The sequence below is a fragment of the Corella eumyota genome, chromosome 2, assembly GCF_963082875.1.
Source record: "Corella eumyota chromosome 2, kaCorEumy4.1, whole genome shotgun sequence".
Classification (NCBI taxonomy): domain Eukaryota; kingdom Metazoa; phylum Chordata; class Ascidiacea; order Phlebobranchia; family Corellidae; genus Corella; species Corella eumyota.
The window spans coordinates 13,524,982-13,549,630 of record NC_137491.1 but is presented as its reverse complement, the minus strand read 5'-3'; the positions used below and the strand labels follow the sequence as shown (position 1 = coordinate 13,549,630).

The following is a 24,649-nucleotide window of genomic DNA, read 5'->3' as shown; positions in this document are numbered from 1 at the left end:
AGGTATGGCCTATGCGCCAACAAACGGCACTTAGGACCGCGTCACTTATTTTACCGTTGCTTTACTGTACACGGACTAACAAAGGGGGTATCGCGCTATCAGCCCTGGTAGCAGATGACAGTTTTGCCCGCAAAGATATACACCGTCATCAAGAAGACATGGTTTACAAGTATAAAAAAAACGGCATGGAAACGAATTTAATCTTTCTTACAGTGGGTCATTTACAGTAACGAATATACGAAAAAAAGTTATTTTCACTATTATTAGCGAGGCTGAAGAGCAACAGACAGTCCATTACAAAGTTAACAAATAGCTATTTGTAGAACATATGTTGTATCTAAGTAAATCCAGGAAAGCTGTGCCAACACTAACGCTAATGCCCGAAAACAGTAGTATATAAAGGGGTATCTCTGTTCCTATTACACCTACACCGACCTGAAATTTTACCAAAGCGCCAGATAACGCACTCGATTTTACCCCGATGTTTTTCACTTAACATTAGTTTTACATAACCCCCCCCCCTCCTTTTTTAGTCAACTTTTGTCACGTTTTTTTAATGTTTCTTTTATAATAATTTACTTTTGTTTTGTCAAGTTTTAAATGCTCTTTCTATTATGTTTTTCCACAAGAGTGGGTCCAATATAGTCTGAGGGGCGTAACGTTTTGTAACGTTTATTGGTAACGTTCTAGTGCGGGTTGACTGTTTTGCCTATTGCGGTGCGGACTCGAATCAATGCTTTAGTAATTTGTACCTTCTTGGAGAAGTGTGATTAGACCCGTCACGTGACAATGTTGGTCTACTTGATTATTGCTTGTATTTCGTTAGTTCTGACTTGAGTGCTTGGCGTGTAGACATACTTTAAAGTCTCTTATTTGTACCTTAGTTTAGTATAACGCCTTATTCGTATTGCCTTATATTTAGACATTTTACCTACGTTTTACCTTTTATTTTCTGGTTCCTTCATTTACCGTTCCTTCATTTTCCGGTTTCTTTATTTTCCGTTCCTTTAATTTCCGTTCCTTCATGTTTTATTCCCTTAAATTCCGCGTCTCCAATATAACAAGGTTTTACATATAAATATTAAACTTTACATGATTAGATTTTGCTCACTGTTATTAAACGTCACCTAGTGGCAAACATGTAATACATAAAATGGTTTTGTGCCAAGAGCGCTAAAGATGAATTACTTTGTTAGTGTTCATGCGCTCTGCAGAAGCATTGTTACACTTAGACCAGTAAAAAGTATATGCACGTTCTCGAAAAATTCAGTTATTTTATGCAAAGAACCAACCTTTACAATCATCACCTTAAAAAGGGAAGCATTTTCTTTATTTAGTCATGATTACAATAATAATTTTGACAAAGATGGACTGTCAATCAATATTCATGATCTTATTATTAACAAAGAAACTCATAAAATTTTAGGCAAGGAAAATGTATTTGTTGTTCAACCAGGTATAAAAAAAAGAGTTAAGAAAGGTAAAATTATTATTTTGATATAAAAAAGCTAACTAGCATTTATAAAGCAATTGGCAGATTGGGTAAATGCATTTATAAAATTTACTTAATTAGATATTACTCTCATCCCTTCTGAAAAGTAAAGCAGTTTTCAACGAGATCTTGTGCGTGCAAAAACTGCGTAAAAATAGGCCAGTCTGGAAAGTAGGGCAGCGTGCACGCGCGAGATTTTTGTAATTAAAAAAAGCACGCCTGAAATTAGCGTTTTGCACGCCTGGTGTCTTAAAAAAATGTGCACACGCAGTACTGACGCCTTAAACATGCTAACATATATCACGCGTGCACGCCAAGACCGGAAATTTTGGTACGCGTGCACGCGCGGTCTCGCATTTTTTTACGCTTGCACGCACGAGATCTCGTCGAAAACTGTCCAACTTTTCAGACTGGAAAATAGGCGTGAAAAATTTTTTTTTTTTCGATCTATGCGTGCACGCAGGACTTATGTTAGCGTATTTACCTTTAACTTTGTATTTATTTTTAAAGCCAGGCGTGCAAAACGCCAATTTCAGGCATGCATTTTTTTTGACGAAAAAAATCTTGTACGTGCACGCTGCCCTTCCTTCCAGATTGGACTCTCATTACTAAAGATATAATCCCAATTTTGTTTTGTGCTGTATGCTGTTACATGTACTATGAGATGGTTGCCAGTCGATGCACAAAAGGCTATCTGTACTCGGGTTCAAGGCCCATATATGTGACGAATCGATTTATTAAATATGGTTTATCTTAGTAGTAATCTGACATGTTATGAAGGCTATAATCACCATGACAATAATTTTTAAAAGAATAAGTCAACTGATAAAAAAAATTCCAATTATACATCATAGCTATCGCCCTTATTTTACGTTCGTCTTAGTTGCAATAATGGTTAAAAAAAGCAACTGACACAAAATGATGTCAAAAATACAATAATTCAATACTACAAACGTTAAAAAACACACTGTATTTTTAAACACATATTACGATATCCAATATTTATGGGCTTATGAAACGGTCTAAATAGCGATAAACTCCCACACATAAATTTTGAGTTTTTTGTTGTTAGGAGTACGGATCGCCTGGACGCATAAACCTGAGTACAGTCGATTGGCAACCCTATAAGATAACGCACAAAAATATATTTATATCATTTTGTTAAAACTCAATACCTTATAGGTAATAATATAAATCAATTATCAGAAGAAACAAATCTGGCACTTCAGGAATCCATTGCTTTGGTTAAAACATTACCAGGTTGGACTGTTAGTGGACATAAAGTGGCAAAACATGTTTTGTAAGTATTATTACACTATATTTTTATATTTTACTAGTGTTTAATCCTATTGTTTACTTAATTATTAAAAGTTATTTTTTGTTTGTTTAACTGGTGGGGCTCAGGGTCATACAACTTCATATTTACATATGAAAAAGTTATGTTCTAAATTTTTATTTTGTTTTTTTCGGACATCAATGACAGTGAATAATAAGATATATAATAAATATTACGTTAATGCGACAGGAAAAAATGACAAAATCAAGTTAATTTTGGTTGTGTAGTAAGTCTACAATCTTTCTTTAAAACTTCATTTAAAAAAAATAAAAAACAGGTGAAATCATCGGGCAGCCAGACAGTTTAAGTTACACTGATTTAAAAATCAATAGATGTATTTACACAACAAAAACTATTTCTATGTCTGTGTATAAGTTTATTTTACGCTTTGGTTTGCCCAATTGGAAAAATTAAAAAATTCCAAAAAGCCATCTTTGAGTTCAAAAATTTTAATTGATTGGTTTGAGCTCCTATCAGGATATCAATTAAGCTCTTATAAGAATATCAGTAACAAAAAATGCTTAAAAGTGTTAACTTTATTTTGTGTTTTGTTATTTTGAATTTGGTTTATTTATAGAAATCATGGTGACAAATTTTTATTTGGCAAAAAAGAATTTGATTCCATAATGGATATAACTAGAAGTTGTATGAATACAACTGCTTTGTTTATCAGTGTTGATAAATTAACTGCAGTTCAACAAGAAAATATAACTCAACACTGTGGTATTGTTACTATTTATGACAGGTAAATAGGAATCGCGCTGTTTTTTGTAATATTTTAAAATATTAGTGCTGTGTGGTAAGATTTACAATTTAATTAAGTATTATTTGGTTATAAACTTGTATTAATATTTAATTTACTAAAAAATTTGATGGTTATTTTGCTAAAATAACTTAAGGGGCAATATTTGAAGCTAAGTTGTGTATCTATTTCTTAAATGTTTTGCAGATACACACTTGTCTTGCAAATATTCAAGTTAAGAGCTAAAACTAAGGAGGCAAAACTACAAGTTGCACTAGCTGAGTTACTTTTATTAAAACACCAAATCCTTTCACATCATAAACTAAACAAAAACTTTGAGTAATCATAAAAACGAATGCATACAATTTATTTAATATTACATTAATAAAAGAAAGATTTATCCTGTCATTGTCTACTTTTTCTAAAATTTAATACATCTATATTTTAATATTTAATACATCAGCTTTAAACATTTAGTTACCACTTTTTAAAAAATGAAAGCAAAAACTTTTATACAATTTTTTAGTTTTCGAGGCTCTGACCTAAAAGGTGAATCGTTTTTAAATCTAATTACCAAGGAAATAAATGACAAAGAAATCAAAATAAAAAGGTATTTAAAAATTTTAAAAAAGAAAAGAGATATCCAAAGAGGATTTAGAAAAAGGGCAGGTGTGCCAATTGTTGCAGTAGTTGGTTATACAAATGCTGGTAAGTTAGTTGTTTGTATGGTTTTTATTATATTAAATGGATTTTTACTTTTTATTAAATGAATTTTTACTTTTTATTAAAGGATACAACTTTTCATAAAATTAACTTTGGTTAAACTGAGATTTTTTAATAAAATAAACTTAATTTAATTTAACTAAAATTGTTTAAAACTTTTAAGTTTTCTTGTGTGGTTTATTTATAGTAATTTTATTGACAATCTATATTTGAATAAAGGTAAAACGAGTCTTATTAAAGCCTTAGCAAAATCGAAACGTTTGGAACCAGAAAATATTTTATTTGCAACTTTGGATGTTACATCTCATTCTGCAATGTTGCCAAACCAATTAAGGTAAGATCAATTTTTTAAATATTTATTGGTAATATTATTTAAATTAAAATATTTTTTTTAATTAGACTGTAAATATATTAATCTTTGTCTTAATTTTTATTAAACTCATAACGTAAATCAGTATTTTATATTAAAGAAATGTAGTTCAGTTTATCATGTTTCAAAAAAAGACAAATTAAAAAGTTTTATTTGTATAAATGTTACAGGTACGTTCTTGTAGACACTGTTGGATTTTTATCAAACTTGCCCCACGCACTAATTGATGCATTTAAGGCTACAATGGAAGATATGCTGCAAGCGGTATTAATCATATAAATTTTTATGTTGTTTGTAGATATTATTTTGGTTATCCACTAAAAAAATCTTTAATTTTAATATAAATTATTCATTCGCATTTTGAGGACTTAATAGTGCACGTTCGCGATTTCAACCATCCTGACAACAAAAACCAACTAAAAAATGTATTAAAAATTTTATCTACGCTAAACCTTGAATCTAAATTAATTGAGAATATGATTGAAGTTAGAAACAAAATGGATCTGGTGTTTAAAAGGTATGGACTATAAATTAATAATAGGGTGTTTGACTAGCTAACTACTGAAAACTTGTTTTAAAATTGCCCAAGCTTGAGTGTTTTTATCCACGAGTAAAAAAATTAACAGGCAAGATCAAGAAACTTTACCTGAAGTTTCCCACATCAAACTATCGAACAACACAACACAAAACAAAGTTGATCTTCGTCCCTCAATCGTTTGTCGAATTTCCACTGTGACGGGATACGGTTTGTCGTCCTTTACTGAGCAACTGCAGGAGAAAATAATGAGCGTGACGTCACGACGTCAACATTGTGTCATTTTTCCCAACAATGGGGATCATTTATCGTGGTTGCATCAGAACTGTGCAGTTTTGGATGTGAAAAGCAATAATGACGCCACACTTCAGGCAAAGATTATAGCTGCAAACTGGGAACTTCAAAAGTTTGATTCGAAATTTGGAAACGTTAAAGTCTTGCCCATACAACAAGAGTCGTCCCAAAAAGTATAAGTAATGGCTCAATTTTATGTATAATTTTGTTAAGCACATTTATTTCTGGGTTTGGTGACCATGCCATAACATACTTAAAATCTTTATGTTAACATTAATATTTGTGGCGTGTTTTAAATCATTAAATTGATTTTGTCATTTTTTACGTGGCATTGACGTAATATTTGTTATATATCTTATTATTTACTGTCATTGATGCCCGAAAAACCAAAATAAAAAAAATTTTACGTCCTAATGTTTTTTATTTTGTAAAATTAGATTTGTAACTTAAAGTATAATGAAAATTTGCTATCCTGATTACACAATTATTTTAACTTTTTTGCAGCAATAAGAATGTTTAAAATGTGTTCGATTTCCTTTTTTTATAAGAGGCAAGGAAACCGGAAGGGGGTATCTAATCGTGGTTCTCCACTGTGTTTGAAGCCGGAACAGTCGTAGAATTGGCGTGCTCTTGTTTTGGGGAGTTCCGTACGTTGGTATTGGGCAAAATGATAACATTGGGGACTAAAAAATATTTTTTTTAATTTTGTGTTTTTTCAAGAAGTTTATTATTTGATTGTAAGATTTCTTTTAAAAACAAGGTTGAATATGATTTGTGATTTACGATATCTATTTCTCAAACTTTACAACATAAGTATGTTGGTCGGTTAGCAACCCTATAGTTGACAATTTACGTCACTTTAGTAATTGTAAGCGAGGGTGCGTAGAACCCTATCCATTTAGCAATACTACCACACAAAAACAAGATCGCCCAATTAAGAATGTTATTAAAAATCTATTTGAAATAAAATATTTTAAAAAATAGCAAATTAAATTTACGTTCATATTTGTTGAATTTGATATAATCATGTTAGTTATACCAACATTTAATGATATTACTCGTAATGTTTTTTATTATTAGCTTCCAATTCCACCTAATCATGTTAAAGATTTTTTTCATTTACGTCATGGTCCCGGAATTTTATATAAGAACGTTATATTGGTAGATTCTAAGGTAAAAATGCAAAATCATTAAAGCTAAAGAATTTGGGTCAGTTAATCCATAAAAATATTTTCACATGAAATGGGAATAAATAAAAAGGGAAACAAACGGAGGATAAACAAAAGGAACAAAAGAAATAAGACAGAAAATGGAACCGAAATAAATAAAGACAAATAAGAAGGAAACTGTTAAAACGAATTTGTTTTTGTTCGAACAGTTTCCGTTTTATGTTTATTAGTTTCACCAGTTTTTGTTTCATTTGTTTTCTATTTAATTATTTTCGTTTTATGCGTTTTTGTTTCATTTTTCCGACAAAATTTTCTATAAAACAAATCCGCTTAATTAAGATCCATTTCATTAGTTATCGTTCCATTAATTTCCCTTTTATTTGTTTCTGTTTCGTTTGTTTTCTTTTAACAGTTTGTAGCGAATCGAGTATAACGTAATAATTGCACTTTTTTAAGGCGCGAGTTAATAAGCTCTTGTACGGTTTGTTAGTTTGTCTTTATTTATATGGTTGAATTAAAAAAAACTAATTTAAACAAATCATAATGAGATTGTTTGCTACAAACTATATCAATTAGGACCATATATCTTTAGGTACCACCTAAAACTATTTTTTTTACAAAGTCTATCTTACCAATGCCTACCGCTTCAGTGTAAGGCGTGTGACCGAATCTTGACCTTCTCACCATTCCCCGAAACTTATCAGGCACTGTCGGGGGCCACTGAAAACATTCACGTTGTGTGGTGTTACTTGTATAGTGTATTTTGGGTTGCTTTCTTTGGATTGGAACTACATATATAAAAAAAAATGTAGTCAATAGGATTGCCAAACAATGTTAGCCACGCATTGGCATTCACGTAAAGTTGCAAAAAAATACATGAGAACTTTCAAATTGGACTTATGAAAAAAATTCACATTTCCCTATGTTTTTTTGTTGGTGCAGTTACTTGTCGGTCAAAACATTTGAGGACTAGTTGTTTTGTAATAACTAAGTCATTGACATAATTTAATATAAAAATAATATTTAAAAATTACCTTCCTGATCTGGTTGGGTCATATAATTAGCAAGTTGTTGTGCGTCGTGTTTGCAAGAAAAGTTGCTTGAACCTGTTTTTTACTTTAATTTATTTACTACGTATTTACGAAAACAATAATTGAGCTTTAATAGTGTATAATTAGTTAGTTCCCTTATTAAGGTTTGATTAAATTTAACAAAAACCTAACATAAAAAATATGGACACTGTTTTGCACAGATTTACAAATAATCTAGTTAATAATGTGTAAAAATTGCCCTCACGCAAATGAGGAAGAGTTTCGCCAGACCTTAGCATTGGGACCAAAAGATTCGGATTCCATATTCCAAAAATCTGTTAACAATTGATATATATATATATATTTGTTGTTTTTGTTTAATGAAGCGTTATTATCTTATAATACCTGGTTGTATCTGTTATAAGGACTTTGGTACACAAGCCCAATAGGCTGAGGGTTCTGTCTTCTAGTAGGTGAATTAAGTCTTAATTCACAATCGTTTTCGTCTTCATGTTGATCATAATGTTCCTGTACTCTGCTTTTAAATCCATAGTCAGATAAAGTGGTAGTCCGAGGCATTTTAGTACGTTTCGTGTAAGCATTTGCCATATTCGTAGTGGTTTCTAATACCTTCCATGGTAACAAATTTAGTGCTACACCTATAAAACTTTTCTAATAGTTAACTAATGTCGGCATTTTATTAATATTATTTAAGTAAACAAAATCTCTAGTAAAAATTTGTCCAATATAAAACAATTTTATGTTCTATAATAATTCTCTAGCTTAAAATAAGGTCAACCATTGTAAAAGAATTTAGTTAAAATAGTATACTGGTAATTTTATGAACGATGAACTACTTTCTTACCTTAATTTCTGCAATACTCCATAACTTCTTTTAATTTTTAAATCAATCTCTAAAGAATTAAAGTTCTTTGTTTAATAACCTGATATTTTTATAGTTTAACTTTTACTGTTTATGACGTCACTGTTTTAATGAAAACAAAATTTTCCAAATGTAAAATACGGGTTTAACTATCTACATTAATATTTTATTCCAAATTTTATATAATTATATATGATGGTCGTATTGTAACGAATTCATCCTTTTATTGGTTATGCTTGTCATGCCTTTTTTTTAAGCGCGCAAACATGTGATTTGGTATAACTTTTTCAAATATGTTGTATGTAGTATTCGTGATGCAAGTTTGTAAACGGTTTTTTAAAAGTTTGACTTTTATACGAAAGAAGTCATACCAAGCTTTACTATTTTAAGTTCGCTTTATTATATTTAAAGTAGTAAAATTCACAAAATTGTTAGTTTGTTCTGTTAATAGAAAATTTATTTGCGTTTTTAGCAACTTTAACAGCTTTTAACAAATTTGTGCTTTTAGAAACCTTTAATTAAAACATGTCAATAAAACGTAACTTTGGTAAATCAACACGCAGTTTTAGCAGTTTAAGTATAATTACATTAAAGCTGTTTTTTTCTGTTCTGACATTTTTACATTAAAACACGCAAAGAGTTATGCCAAAAAAACGTTCCAAAATAAATAACTTAATTTTATATAAATCAACGGGAATTCAAGTTTAAAAAACACTTTTAAACTTTTTAAAATGCGTTTTAGCATTTTTTGTTTTGGAATTAAAGTTTCGATTAAAAAATATTTTGAAATCGTCGTGTAAATTGATTGTAACGTATTTTAATCTACAAGAGTTAAAGTGAAAATTGTTTTATTTTTTTAAAGCAAATTTTTTGTTACAAAATATTAAAAATGTAATTATAACACTTGATATACGTTTTCATTTAACAGCTGCCGCAGATAATGCATAAATGGCTACTTGTTTGATTTATCCAATTGTCCGTATACCATAACTAACTGTTAACCAATTCAACCAAATGTGACATTTCGAAGCAAGGCTGCACACCATGTGTCAAGTTAGCCCATTGTTAGAGACGCGTGGCAAATATTTACAAATTATCTTAATGGTGGCTGTTATGTCCATTATCGATCTTATTAAAAATTTGAAATGATTTGTTAGCGGGAGGTCACTTTTAGTGAGCTTTGGCGTTTCACGCTGAATTATTCGGCTTGATCCCAGCTGCGGGAGATTTTTCACTCCCCATCGTCATTTATGACGCATTTATTGTTCTGTTTATCGATAATGCTTTGTAATTTCTTTTGTGTTTGTATGCGCTTTCGGGTCGACTGAAAATGAGGGAATGGAAATTGAAGGAACGGAAAATGAAGGAACGGAAAATGAAGGAACGCAAAATGAAGGAACCGGAAAATGAAGGAAAGCAAAAAAGGAGAGGGCGGAATCTTAAATACTAAAACGCGGAAATACCGTTGACTGTTTATTTAGGATTACTGTCATTTATTCGAGAATTGATAAGCGATAATGAGTTAATTTTTATAACCCCAGCATACCCTAACTCTCTTCTATAAAATGCCCGTTTATTTCTAAAATAATATTGACTTAAATACAAATAAACAGTCAACGGAATTTCCACGTTTTATTTTTTTAAGATTCCGCCTCTCCTTTTTCACTTTTCTTCAATTTCCGTTCCTTCATTTTCCGGTTCTTTTATTTTCCGTTCCTTTATTTTCCGGTTCCTTCATTTTCCGGTTCCCTCATTTTTCGTTCTTTCATTTTCCGGTTCCTTCATTTTCCGTTCCTTCATTTTCCAGTTCCTTCATTTTCCGTTCCTTCAATTTCCGTTCCTTCATTTTCCATTCCCTCAAATTCCGCGTCCCCTGCGCTTTCTCCTATTTTATTTTGCTTTAAATAACTGGCAATATAGCTTTTTAGTCAGTTCGCTGGACGTAAAAACTCATAAATAAGTAAGGCCGAAGTAAGGTTTAACACACAATTAGACTTTCGCTTTTATACTTAATTTGTTGATTATATACTTTGTAGTTTGTGTTTCATGTCATATTTTTGTGTCGCATTTATTTTGCATTTCCTGTAGTTTCAATTCTAATTAAAAGCCGCTTGTACAGATTACATTTGGTAGATTGAAACCTTGGGCAGGTTTTGGTAATAAGTTAGCGAGTTTGATTTAACACGACTATTTTGTGTATTTTAATTAAGTGTGGCTTTCTTATCGATGCTCATCTTTACAGCGTACTCTATTGGGGTTTAATAATTGTTTAAGCCATAGTGGGAGTGTATTAGATCCTACAGTGGCTATAGTTTTTTTTTTCAAAAACATACACTTGTTTAAATTCATGTTCATTAAGCCGCGTTTGTTAAAAAAACATTAGCGCTAAGTATGTTTTTATAAGAACATTTGTAATTAGTATAAAGATAAACACTTTATAAACCTATAGACAGGGAAAAGTAACTGGAAATTCACAAAACATGTTTTAGATGAAAGTTGCACTTGTTAAAAATTAAAAACAACTTTACCTGAAAGAAGTAAACGGATATAATTTACTCTTAAAAGTAAAAGAAGTTTACATATTTTTATTCAAAATAAACAACACGCCAACGCTTATTGGCCAAGGATTTTTGACTGGTACATTTATGAAATTATATTTTTGAAATGTGACATGTATTCATACAGCAATTTTTAGTTTGAACAAAAATGATTAATAATGGATACTATAAAATACCGGTCGTGTGAATGAAAAAAATATAAGTTAATAGAAATGAGTTGGCTTATACTTACCAGGCGTTTGGTTTTGCTATAGTTCTAACGAAAAGAGAAATACTGAAATAAATTTGCATATAAAAAAGAAAAATGTTTGTGTGTTTTTTTAAATGCAAAATATTTTTAGGCATTTTTTGTATGAACCAATAACAAAAAATGACTTTTTTTAATCTTTTAAGTCTAACAGGTTTTACAGTTTCCCGTTTTCAAAGGGTGGTAGTAACTAAAGCCTGGCATTTTAGAAGTTTAAAGTATAACTTCCTGATCAGGATATAGAGTGCCGTATTGTTATTATCACACTGCACTAAATCTAAAACGAAAAAAGCATCTGCTCACTTTCCGGTTCGTATAGAATATACGCTATTTTGCCTTATCCTTATAATTAATAAAATAATTTCGTGTAAACGTAAACGCTTTATTGGAAAATTAAAAGGATAAGAAAGTGCATTTAAATTATTTACACAATATTCAGTATTTAGTATTTATATATTCAGTAGTACAAAAAAGTGTAATCTAAAAATTTTTTAATAAGGTCTTAGTCATGTTTTGAATATTTGCACATACCCTAACAGTTGATACTTAGTTCAAAATATTTTGTTAGAAAATAATTTTATATTAACTTATATGCTGTTAGTTATTTTTCCGTTAATTATTTTTATTTGTTAAACATACAGAAAATAGGCAATGTCGCATAAGAATAGAAAGGCAAAGTTTATTTGTTTAATTTTAATATTTTGCTTCTTTTCACAACATATTTGCGAAGTAAGTACCACGCTTATTTTATATAAATTTAAATAAAGAAAATTGTTAAATGCAAAAACCTATTAATTCTTATTTGTTGTATTTTTAGGCCCGCGTTGCGTGTACTTTAACCATAAACGGGGTTACAGAACACAAAGAATGTGCAATTGGTAATAAAATTGCTTTATTAAGTAATAAATTAAAAATTATTTTTCCTTAATACGAACCGGTTTGTTTTTTGTTTGTTTTTAGGAGAAAAATGTTGTAATTTTGTTTTTGGATCTAATAAAAACTGGATGTTTGATTGGTGTAAGTTATTTTTTCAACTGCATATAAACTTTTTTATTTATTTGTGCATACTCTAACGACCATAGATGTTGATTTTTAACATTTCGTTATGTGCTGTTTAAAACCTTCTAAATATATAACAACTGCATTCGTTTATGACACAACAAACTATATTAAACCAAAAATCTATTTTTAAAATAGATTTATTGAAATTTAATATTAAAATCAATTTTTAAAATAGATTTTTAATTTTGTTTATTTGTTTTTCTTATTTAATTTATTAGTGATACCAGTAGCTTCGATAGTTATAACTCTTCCTACACTGGTGCTTTGTTTATGTTTTGATTGTGGAGGATCGGATGATGGAGAATCTATTCCATTTGCTTCTTCAATATCTGGAGATTCCTCCAGTTCCTCAGATTAAATAATTACAAACAAAATTTAAATTTTTACAAAACTTGATTTATTTTAAACTGCAAAACTTGATTTATTTTAAAATAAATTTATAAAAAAAGTTTTTTTTTTTTAGTTATTGCTTGTTTTTTTTACAGAAAGTTTGTTCTTATTATTTAATAAAGTAAAATAAAGATCATTTAGCCTATTGACTGTATTATATGTTGCAATAATGTAATTTTTAGCGTGAATGTATTTAAATTAAGTTTATTAAAAAGCACAACATTCAGGCAAACAAAAATGTTTTATATTTCTATTTTTTTAATTTAAACTTTAATATAAATTTTTAAAGCATTTTTGTTGTAATTATAGCAGAATTTATTCCTGTTGGAATTTTGATTCTACTTAATTTGTTTATCTTATTGCTGGTTATTGGAACTTGGAAGAATAAATTATTGACAAAATGTAAAATGCATTCGGAAGACAAACTAAGTTTCACCAACTCCCCACCAAACAATCAAAATAGAAATAAATATAAATCTACTGAAATGCAGAAAATACCGAAAATGAAAAAATATTCAACTTATAAAAAAACAACTGGTAAGGTTTTTAAATTTTTTTTTAGAAACAAAAAGCACCACGAGGGCGTTAACCACCAAAATATAAAAGCTAGTCGCGCATATTTACCCACATTGAACACATCCCTCCCCAATAAAAAACTAATCACCTTTTGTTATGGAAAATATATATATTTACCTACACGGTCTGGTGGTGAACAGGTCATGGCGTCAGACTACGAACCAAAAAGTTTCGGGTTCGACCAGCACCAACGCCACACTATTCGCCCTTGAGCCTTGCTTTTACGGATAGCTCAAACACGTCCCAACTGCACACCCTTACCCGATAAAAATAATAAAAACTTATCATCTTCTCCCCGATTAAAAATATAAAAAGTTTTTTTTAAGAAAAAGGCAATGTATTCATATATAACCGATCGTTCGGCTAAACCGATTGCATATATTTACGAATATCTAAACGCCACGTATCGACAGCACACCCCATAATGTCAACCATACTAACGTGCTACATGCATTACCTGCAAAATTTGGGTAACACTATGGCCATGTCTTTAGTTTTGAGCAATAGTATGTCTTACATTATTTCCTTTAAGATTACAATGTTTATCTTTTTCAGAATTTGAAAAATAAGTAATCTTAAAAATGTTTAACACGTCGTTTAAGTCTGTTTATGGGTTCGTAAAAATCTACATAAATTTCTAAAATATATGAAAAAGTGTATTTAAATAAGATTTTGTTTACTTCACGTGTAATAACCTTTTGTTTCTAGCATTTTTAAAAAATTTTTTCTTATAAAAGAAAAAAAGAAAATACACACCCGATTTTAAAAGACTTCTATTATATCACCATATTAAGGTGTTTATATTTTTATAATTAACTACTATCAAATTGGTTAATTGTATCCTAACATCTTTACTTTATTACCTGTCAAGCCAATTTTGACATCCTTCTCAATAAGTGTAGAATTGTTTTTTAATATTGTTTTAATTTAAGATTACCACAATGCAGGTGAGACATCTTTTAAACAATTTTTTAACTAAACGGTATTTAAACTGTTTTCGTTTTTATAAAGGACTTCCTTTAAGATTTAAATTAATTCGCTGCTAAATAAAATATTTTTTTTCTCACATTTTAATTATGTGAAATTTGAAGATTACATGAAAAATTGATTATTTTTTAAAATTAAACAATTTTGACCACTTTTATTACTATTATAAAAAACCTGTTTATTACGTGATATTTTATTATGTGAGAGTTTGTCATGAACCATTAAATACTATGAAATAAGTACCGATGAATTTTCTTCTCTTTTAGTGACGCACAACGGGCTTTAACAGAACCTGCTATCAATATGTATTGTTCTTATTCAGGTATATAAAAAACATCATGTTCTTTTTTGCGCCATGTTAGTTTTGTCTTGACTTGTATTCGTCATTATAATTATTACCTTAGTGTATTTGTTTTTATCATTGGTCAACATAATAATATATTCATGCATTAATATAATAAAATGTATTTTTAAATTGCAAACAGTTGGCTGTCAATTATGTAAGAAGAACAACTTATTTAAAAAGTTACTTGTGCGTATTTTCCTGCATTAATAATAAATTAAACACAAATTATTATTGATTTAGAAAAAAGGGTTAACCTTTAAAAACTTTTTTTAAAAAAACTAACGTTTGTCTTTAAATTTAATGACCAAAAATTTCAAAGAATTATTTTTTTATTTTAAATCTACTGCGCAGATTTGATGAAAATTTTTTTGTGATTAAAAATAAGATTTTTTGTGATTAAAAATAATTGAAAATAATGCCGTGTATGAAATAATTTTAAATACGCTTTATCCTAATAGGACTTTTGAACAAATTAACTAAATTCTTGCTCATATATTTAACAAAGCCTTTAAAAATCGTTAAATGAAAAATTGATTAAAATCTATTGGTTGCTTACATTTAATAAATGCTATCACACCCTTTCTATTGTTATGGTAATTTCATAAGATTTTTTTTTAAAACATCAAATATATTTTAGCAGCTATGCCAGTCTATTTATTTTGTGGGTGGGAAGAAGCTAAACAATAAATAGAAACGATAAAAATTTTTGTTAATAAAAAAAAAATTTTAGGTAAGTGATTTAGATTGATTTGCATAAATTCAAACAAATTTAAAAATGTGAAATTAGAAAATAAACTAATTTTTTCCATTTTTAAGGACTGTCTTTCATAAATTTGCGTATTGTAAGATTATTAAACGTTTATTTTTGAAACAATAATTTTTTATACAGATTTGTTGATATAGCTCATAAAAACTATACCTGCTTTGTTAAAAAATCTTATTATATTAATTATTAAAAGTATGTTAGCAGTTGTTTTCCTTCTTTTTTAAAATGTGCCTATGAAAAACACTATACCTCTTAAAAATATTTACAAAACTTTGGCTATACCGATTATGTCGCGTTTTAATTATATTGCTGCAGCTACTATTCATGAATTCCTCGTCCGAAAATAACTCAGTTTGTTTCTATTGTAGGGATTACCTAATAAGCGCGTTGGCTTTAAGGTCGTAAATTTTGTATGTTACCCTTTTTTGTCACATTAAGCCTATATTTAAAAATAAGCTATACTTGATTTTGTTAATAAAAGCTTATGCTTATATCGATAGAGCTAATTCGTATTTCTAAGCGTTTTAACCGTACGATTTTTTCTCTTTTTCCTGTTTAGGTCTGTCGCGGTTTTAAACAGTGTATAAAAGAGGCTATAGGAAGGCTATAGATGTTATATGCAAGTTAAAACGTTTGGCAACCTTATTAACCTAATTCGCTAAACGACCAGTAAAGATAACAGTTTAAAAAATATATATTGGAAAATGTTAATATATGTATTTTAATTCTATCTTTAGTATTAACAGTATGTTTTTTAGCTTACAATTTGATTAACTGACAGGTCTATTCCATTTGCAATATATTGTAAGCTATTAAATTAGAATTATGTAGATTTGAAAGAGTCAATTGTGTACTTATCGAAGTGTCCTTTCTGCCAATTTAAAGTAGGTAAAAGTTTAATTGAACAAATACACTACAGGGTAACTGATTCAGTATTAGATATCGAAAGCGTACGGGTTTACTCAACTGACTAAATTAGTACAACCAGTGGGTAAAATATCAACCAGTGGGTAAAATATCTTTGCAAAGTAGACTTATGTGGTTTATTTTTAGGCTTAAACTAAAATATTTTGTAAATTTTATAATGCTACTTCTCTTTACTTTAACAGAGAGAAACATGATACTCTTGTCGCTTTGAAATCGCGAAATAGATCGTCATGGTCTGAAAACAAGGTGTTTTTAAGCATTGTTAGTTTTTAAGGTGTTACTAATTTATTGTACACTGTGGTTAAGCTGGTGGCAAAAAATATACTGTTTATAGTTAATATTTTTTCTATAAAAACATACACACAAATATTGAGATGATCATTGTAAATTGTTTTAGATTTTTTAGTAAATAATTCAAGGTATATTAAAATGAAAACAATGGTAACGTATATTTATTAAAGAACTTTAAAATATTAAAAAATGGAAAATTTCAATTTAATAAATAATGTTAACACATCCACCTTTTACAACATAACAAGCTTGAAAATGAACGTAACCGAAGTAAACGCTAGAAGTTACCCTAACCTAGGAGTAGATCCGGTAAATATTACAAACTTGCTATAATTTTGAATCATGTTGTTCTTTAAATTTTTTATAAAGTTTTTGTGTTTAGTTTATTTTATCTCTATGTAAGTTAACGTGTATTGTTATATATCTCAATTAAGTCCCGTGCTACAGCAAGTGTATAATTTGATTATTGCGAAATGTCATGTTCTCCCTTGGGACGTTTAATGACGTCACAATGAGGTATTGCCATGTTTTAACATACAACTAAATTAAGCTGTGATCAGGCAACGTTTTTATAATTTGAAATATTCTGTATTTTATTATTTTTTTAATTGTTAGTAATATTTTTATGCAATTAAAAATATTAATATAGAATTAAATTATTTATGTAGACTCACTTTTAAACATTCTATGATTTAACAGATAAAACAGGTTAATGGCCTAGTTTTGTTAAATCCAATGCTTATTAGGTTAGATTAATGTAAATTAAACGTAATGTAGGAAATATTTATTTATTTTGTCCATTGGCTTAGGTAATAGCCAGAAGTTTTTTATATTCCGCGTGTTTAAAAACGTTCTTTTTGTTTATATTTTTTAAAGATATGTTTGGAATGATTTGCATGTTTTTAGAGCGATTTTGCAATGCCAGTGGTTACTTTCGTTCTTGGTGTTTTCAGTAATTCAATTGCAATTGGTCTTTTGGTTTATTACAAAATAAGAGTCGTGTATGAAGAACGCCAAAGTAGCTGCACACAGCAAGATTTTAATCCTACAAGAAGAGGTTCTCATTTCGGTAAATTTATAAATCTTAATGGAATTTAAGTAGGGTTATTAAAGCGCTATGCTGTGTGCGCTTGTGAAGGGTACCTATAAACTATACAGGATCGAATGGATCGAATGGATCAAATGGATCGAATGGATCAAATGAATATCAAATGGTTATCGAATGGACCGAATGGATCGAATGGATCAAATGTATATCAAATGGTTATCGAATGGACCGAATGAATAGAATGTAAAAAAATATTGCATAAATTAAACCCTAACCCCGACCCTCACCCATTCAGAATAAGCATAATGCATGCGATCCATTCGGTCCATTCGATCCATTCGATCCTGTATAGTTTATAGGTACCGCTTGTGAACACTGCAAACAAATTAAATTAATTTTACAAAAACCCAAGTCAAAATATATAAAACATCTGCCTAGTGCTCTACTCCTTACTTCTGTAAATGTTTTTTTTTTGTCCCGTGTGTCAGTGATTGTTAAAAACGTAGAATAATATTTGTTCCAAATTTTAAATTCTTTTTATATAAATATAAATATTATTTTAAATTATCGACCTAACTAAATTTAAAGTTGTTATTAAACCTTTAACAGTTTAAATATTTAAGTTTTTATAAAACTTTAATTTTGCTTAAACTTAATGTTATCTTTATTTTGGCTGTTTAGGTGAAAAGCCGCGATCTTCTATAATAAGTTCACCTACAGTAAGAATAAAAAGAGTTAAATTCGGACCATTTCTCACCTTAGTTTTAATGTTAGCAGTGCTTGATATGTTAGGAACCCTAGTAATAACCCCTATAACATTTGTTCTCTATTTCTACGACTCTCACATTTTAGTAAGATACATTTTTAAGAAAACTTTTTTAAAGTTTTGTGTTTTAAAATATTCTTTGCGTTTAACCCTATTTAATAAAACCTTACTATTTTAGTTTCACGGGGGTCGGCCACTTTGTAACTACAGTGCATTTACAATGATGTTTTTTGGTCTTAATACTATGGGTATGGTTATGGTTATGTCTATGGAAAGAGTATTAAGTATAACTTATCCATATTACTATCACAGAAAGGCTACGGCAAAACGGGTAGGAACTTTATTTTTAAGTTGATAATTTAAAAAATTGTTATTGAATATTCAAATTGGTAGATATGGTGAAATTGTATTTGATTTAAGGTCTATTTATAAATACATTAAAAAATGATTGTAAAAAACTTTATTTTATTACAGTAATAAGTAAACAAAATTAAACATTGTGGCATTGTTAATAAAATAATTTTTAGGCGCTGATTGCAGTATTACTTATGTCAATATTCTCAGCTTTAATATCCGTTTTACCAGCCATTGGTTTTGGAGAAGTAAGACCAATGTTTCCTTATTCGTGGTGTTTTGCAAATTGGAATACAACTTCTACAAAAAACAAAGTAAGAAGTATAACATTAAATTTAATAAAAAATAAAAACGATAAATTTTGTTAGTTACGTTTAAATAATATCAACTTAAATCTTGCTATTTTTTATCTTTATTGATTACCTCTTGGTTTTAAATAGAGCTGAAACCAAGTATTATTATTATTAATGACTGCCTGAAACGCAAGTCAAATAAGTAAATTATTTTTTCCGGTGCTCAAATACTTTTATTATTTATTTTTAGGTGTTTAATTATTTATATGTGGCTGTAGGAATGATTTTACTTTTCGTAACATTAGTCTGCAACGTAACAGTAATGCGGGGTTTACAAAAAATGAAAAAAATCAGGTAAATTTTCTTAGAAACAACATTTTTTGTAAAATGGTATTTATTTTTTGTTAAAAATATTAACTTCAATTTAACCAAAACTTTATTCACCATTAATCGTATAAGTAAATTCTAGAAAAAATAAAATTTGTTTATTTTTTTACCCAGGCAGTTGAATTTTGGTTTAATTGCTGAAAATTAATTTATACTACTATAAATATTAATAGTTAAACAAAACTATAAAGTAATTCATGGACATTTATTTTTATCGTTTTAATTGTAAATACAAAAGACTTATAAACCATATAGCGTAAGAAAGCAACAGACTTCAAAACGAGGTTGGATAAATCGTGAAACTCAAATGATTATTCAACTTGTTTCCATCACTCTCATATTTGTTTTATGCTGGATGCCATTAATGGTACGTAAAATATTAAAAAAATTTTAATAAATGGCCTTAATGATTTGATAAATAATGATATTGACTGTGTGTGTGTAACAGAAATAAATCTGTTTTGCATTGTAACAGAAAAAGAAAAGGTTTTTTTTATGCTTTAATTTGTAACAACAAAAAAAAAGAAAAAGGGACAATTTATAAAAGAATATACATTGTCTGTTCTTATAAAATAAATTTTTTACACAAAACCCATTTAATTAGCCATTGCGCAATTATACCAAATTTAATTAAATAGTAAATAGCAACTTTTTGAGGCATTGCCTTATTAATATTAGAATCACCACCTTCACATACTTCGATCGTTATTTATTTTATAATATCTCTTTTCGTCGTTAGAAGGTAATTTAAAGTTTTAAGTTCAAAACTATATTTGTTTAACTTTTTGTCGGACAAAAGATTTGTATTACCTTATCCTATTTTAATATTTTGACAGTGGTTTAGTTTTAAATTTTATATAATCAAAGAGTTGTATCAAACTGATCTGTAGCTATTCTTTCAATGATTTATGGTTTAATTCCTTAGTAACTTATAAAAAATCACTCTGTTTTTGAACCTACATAAACCTTGAAATACTTTTTTTTTATAACAAAATGCAAGACAGTTAAGTTTCAAATTTACCATTTTTATTTTTAGACCCGGATATTATTTAACCAGTCCGAAATGTGGAAATCTTCAGAATTGGATCGAATAGCTATTTGGTTGGCAAGTTGGAATCCGATTTTTGATCCATGGGTAAGTAAAAAACTATGGATTTCGCATTGGCTTGGGCATGTTTAACAAGACTTGATTAATATAACATTTGTGTTGTTTTTTAATGAAATTTTTAAATATTGCAAAAGTTTTAACGCCAACGTTCCAGCGATCTGGGGTACTCTAGGGTAGAACGGACTATGCTGTTGTGCTGTTAAAATGTCGCCAATTAAGACCAATTGAGTACTAAAGTGTTATTTTACCTTTTTTAAACATTTAACTTATTAATTTTATCTTAAAATCCAAAACTTTTTAAGATAATTAGTAAAAAAAAATAGATAAAATGACGCTATACAAATAAAACGCTGTCATTCTTACAAATAGTGGACAGTTGAAGTGACCTTTATAGCGAGGGTATTTTGGGTCTAGTTATCTTTATGGTCTAGTTTTTGTTTTTCCCTTGACATTTATATATTGGTGTTTGTACAAAATACAAAAAATATTATTATACCGACTGGACATATTTTATAAAACCAAATTATCAAAAATGACGTTACACCAAAATTTAGTTCAATTTTTGTTTAATTTAAAGCCAGAAGTTTTTTTTTAAAGCCAAATTTAAAGCCAGAATTTTTGTTTAAATTCCCTTTTTTCTTTAAGTTTAGCAATACAAAACCACTATAAATTATTTATTCACGACATTGGCATTAAGATATTTTAGTGTGTTTTTTTTAATTGTATTTGTTTGGCTAACACGTTACAAAGTTATAATTTCTTGCCGTAAGACTTTTGCTGAAATTGCGAATGTACTGGTGCTTAGTGATCTGTAAAGAGGTCATCAATCCGAATCCCTTTAACTTAAGAAAATAAGTTTACGTTCCGGTTGAACTAGAGTTATTTATTATTAAACAAAAACCTTTTTTGATTTTGTTTTATTTTAGGTATATATTTTGTTTCGAAAATCAATTGGCGAGCGCTTACTATTAGCAATAAAAACATTTTCATCAAAACTATGCTTTTGGCCGTTGTTAAAAGGGTGTTACAATAAATCAACAAACGATTTAAACTCAAATTCTTCAAATCAAGATGAAACACTAGCAGTAATAGCAGGTGATGCTCAATTTTAAGAAATGCAAACTTTTTTCTTTTTTAATTGTGACTGTAATAATTTAATAACTGTAATTATTACGATTTTACGTTAATAATAAATTATCAAAGAAGGGTACCAATATATTTTATTTTTTATTTACTACCGATCGAGTCGATATTTTTTCACTTAAAGCCTCACCAAATTAAAATAAGACTTCTTACTTAATCAAAGTCCATCTAATTTTCTGATATTGTAATTAAAGAGGAAACACAATTGACTATCGTATTTTGTTTAAATTGTTTTTATTATTTATGAACATTGTAATGTACTAAAATATTTTCCGAATTTAAAAACAATAAATTGATATTTGCGTAGAAATACATATTATTTTATCAGGTTTAAATGTGATAAAATATACCAGTATGTATATTGATTTAACATTAAAGTATTTATGAATTTTTTTGTAAGCTTTTATTTTCTATAGAACAAACCGCATATTTAGAGGGATTTGTGTTATTAAATGTTACCACAAAGATTTTACTCTTTTATAATATATATCATAACAAATATACCACATAACCATTTTTAACAAATTTGATATATAAATGTAATTGTTAATAATCAAAATATCTTGATTATTATTATTCTTGTAAGTTTATTTGTAGTAGCCACGAGGTTTTAAGAACCACACTTAATAAAGTATAACGTTAGGGAAAATGCATTATGGGAATAAAGACAATGTATTCGTTATGACGTTAATATAAACACTTTATTCAACATCCCTCTTTTTTTAGCAAAACAAAATAACTAAGTTAAAATCAAATATTACATGTTTTATATAAAGTACACTAAACTTAGCCAATATTAGTTTAAGAGTTAAGTCATAAGTTTTGACAATTAGAATGAAATTAATAAAGAAACAAACGAACGAAATCGTAGTACATATATATACATAACAATAACACACAATAATACAATTATTATCTTACATAATCGTTCAAATATCGGGGTGTTTTATGAGATCTACGGGGTCTGGTATTAACAACATTACCATTACGAACATCATGAGGTGTTGTTTGTGTATTACCACTAACTTGTGTATTACTTGTGCTCTGTAGCGTTGAATTGTGTGTAAATCAGGAACGTTAAAATCATAATCAAATCGGGTACCATTATCAGGTTTTATGTGTACTCCATTTCGTTTGTACGTTGCACCACCAAGATTACAAATCACGTATGTACGTGGCGCAATTCGTTTTAGTATTTTCCCTTTTCATCCACGTTTCGAAGGGTGCTGAAAATATACAAGTTGGTCTTGTCTTAGATCACTCATATCTCTTGCACTTTTGCCATATGTATTTTTCACTTGTTCTTGTTGCATTTTCCGTTTTTTTAAATTCATGTTTTCATGTGCAGAGCTGATTTTAAACATGGGTTTTACTGATCTTGTTGCTCTACCAAACATTATTTCTGCAGGACTTGTGTTTGTATCCTGTCTTTGCGTATTTCGCATTTCAAGAAGTCCAAGAAATTGATCGCGATTGTCACGCAACGATTTCTTGATAAGATTTTTAATCGCTTTTACACCGGCTTCTGCCTTGCCGTTACATTGCTGATGTCCCGGTGATGAGGTAACATGGTTTATTTCCCATTCTTTGGTAAACTCATTAAACCCGTGTGAAGTAAATTGTCGACCACAATCTGATACCACACATTTCGGAATAACATATCTTGCAAAATGTCTCTTTAGGCAAATTATTACCTGAGAACTCGTCACTGTAGTTAGTAAGTCAAGTTCAATAAAATTTGACAAATAATCCACAGTGATTAAGTAGGTACGATTTTCGTATTCACATAAGTCTATTCCAACTTTTTCCCTTTGTAGTGTACCTTCACTATGCTGTTGAAACGATTTTTTCTGATTTTTTGACTTCAGTTCTTGGCAAATATCACATGACTCAGCAATTTGTTTTACTTCTTGCGACATACCCAACCAAAATATAGCAGAACGTGCTCTACGCATCATGCTATCGTAACCAAGATGTGCGCTATGCAATCTATTTTTCATATCAGGACGAAGTGATCTAGGTATAAAGATTCTTTCTTCTTTTAAAATAATTCCATCTTGATGACTCAGCGTGTCGCGAATACAATAATATGGCTGTACTAGCATAGAAAGTTCACATCTGTTATCTGGCCAGCCATTTTATTACCTTTAGAAGCTGTTGCGCTTCATTATCATGTATCATAGCTTGCTTTATTTCTTGACATCTTGTGTCAGGAATTTCACTAAATACATCTATGTTCATTATTCTTACGTCATCAGTCTCTCTTATGACGTACGCTCGACTAAGAGTGTCGGCTATCACCAATTCTTTACCGGGTGTGTATTGAAATACAACATCGTATCGATATAGACGCATCATTAACGCTTGCAATCGCTTCGGTGCTTGACTAAGAGGTTTTCGTAATATTGTCTCCAGCGGTTTATGGTCATTCTTTACATATACGAGTCTGCCATATGTATATTGATTAAATCTTTCCAAACCGAAAACTACAGCTAGAGTCTCTTTTTCTATTTGAGCCCAGTTACGCTCTGACGACGTCAACGCACGAGACGCATACTCGATCGGTTTTCCATCTTGGAGTAACACTGCACCTAAACCGTCTTTACTGCCATCGACTTGGATATCTACTTTTTTACTTTGGTCAAAGTAGGCTAAAAGTGGCGTCGAAGAAACTTTTTCTCTAATTTCACAAAATTTTTCTTCTTGTTCTGCACCCACTTCCATTCAACGTGATTCCGAACTAATGTTCGAATAGGTTCAAGATCCATCGATAAATTTGGCATGAATCTCGCCAAGTACTGGATCATACCACAAAATCGTCGAAC

General features: G+C 29.2%; 4 protein-coding genes across 9 annotated transcripts; 3 read left to right on the top strand and 1 right to left on the bottom strand.

Annotated features, from left to right (window-relative positions):
- The first annotated feature begins 1,169 nt into the window (after nt 1-1,169).
- On the top strand, nt 1,170-7,136 carry LOC145742012 (putative GTP-binding protein 6). 2 transcript variants are annotated; one of them, XM_082559744.1, is made up of 10 exons: nt 1,170-1,480; nt 2,675-2,792; nt 3,406-3,573; nt 3,778-3,909; nt 4,097-4,278; nt 4,513-4,627; nt 4,834-4,927; nt 5,029-5,180; nt 5,290-5,665; nt 5,997-7,136. In XM_082559744.1, exons 1-10 carry the CDS (start codon nt 1,180-1,182, stop codon nt 6,000-6,002), a joined length of 1,644 nt encoding a protein of 547 aa, XP_082415870.1. In that variant the 5' UTR covers nt 1,170-1,179; the 3' UTR covers nt 6,003-7,136. The 2 variants fall into 2 exon arrangements, with proteins under 2 accessions (XP_082415870.1, XP_082415869.1); XM_082559743.1 differs by having other exon boundaries at nt 5,290-5,671.
- Nucleotides 6,066-8,301, bottom strand: LOC145742466 (uncharacterized). The gene is made up of 5 exons (XM_082560244.1): nt 8,098-8,301; nt 7,958-8,027; nt 7,696-7,767; nt 7,294-7,449; nt 6,066-6,175 (listed from the first exon to the last, which is right to left on the bottom strand). Exons 1-5 carry the CDS (start codon nt 8,299-8,301, stop codon nt 6,066-6,068), a joined length of 612 nt encoding a protein of 203 aa, XP_082416370.1.
- Nucleotides 8,302-12,019: 3,718 nt separating this feature from the next.
- Nucleotides 12,020-12,844, top strand: LOC145743571 (uncharacterized). Its single transcript, XM_082561567.1, has 4 exons — nt 12,020-12,109; nt 12,198-12,258; nt 12,341-12,397; nt 12,661-12,844. Exons 1-4 carry the CDS (start codon nt 12,032-12,034, stop codon nt 12,798-12,800), a joined length of 336 nt encoding a protein of 111 aa, XP_082417693.1. The 5' UTR covers nt 12,020-12,031; the 3' UTR covers nt 12,801-12,844.
- Nucleotides 12,845-16,118: 3,274 nt separating this feature from the next.
- LOC145742160 (prostaglandin E2 receptor EP4 subtype-like) lies at nt 16,119-22,277 on the top strand. Of its 5 annotated transcripts, XM_082559935.1 has the most exons (11): nt 16,119-16,391; nt 16,617-16,680; nt 16,974-17,034; nt 17,632-17,794; nt 18,455-18,624; nt 18,718-18,870; nt 19,067-19,207; nt 19,437-19,540; nt 19,829-19,940; nt 20,610-20,708; nt 21,608-22,277. In XM_082559935.1, exons 3-11 carry the CDS (start codon nt 16,981-16,983, stop codon nt 21,791-21,793), a joined length of 1,182 nt encoding a protein of 393 aa, XP_082416061.1. In that variant the 5' UTR covers nt 16,119-16,391; nt 16,617-16,680; nt 16,974-16,980; the 3' UTR covers nt 21,794-22,277. The 5 variants fall into 5 exon arrangements, with proteins under 5 accessions (XP_082416061.1, XP_082416059.1, XP_082416060.1 ...); XM_082559933.1 differs by having other exon boundaries at nt 16,617-17,034; XM_082559934.1 differs by having other exon boundaries at nt 16,119-16,680.
- Nucleotides 22,278-24,649: the final 2,372 nt, after the last annotated feature.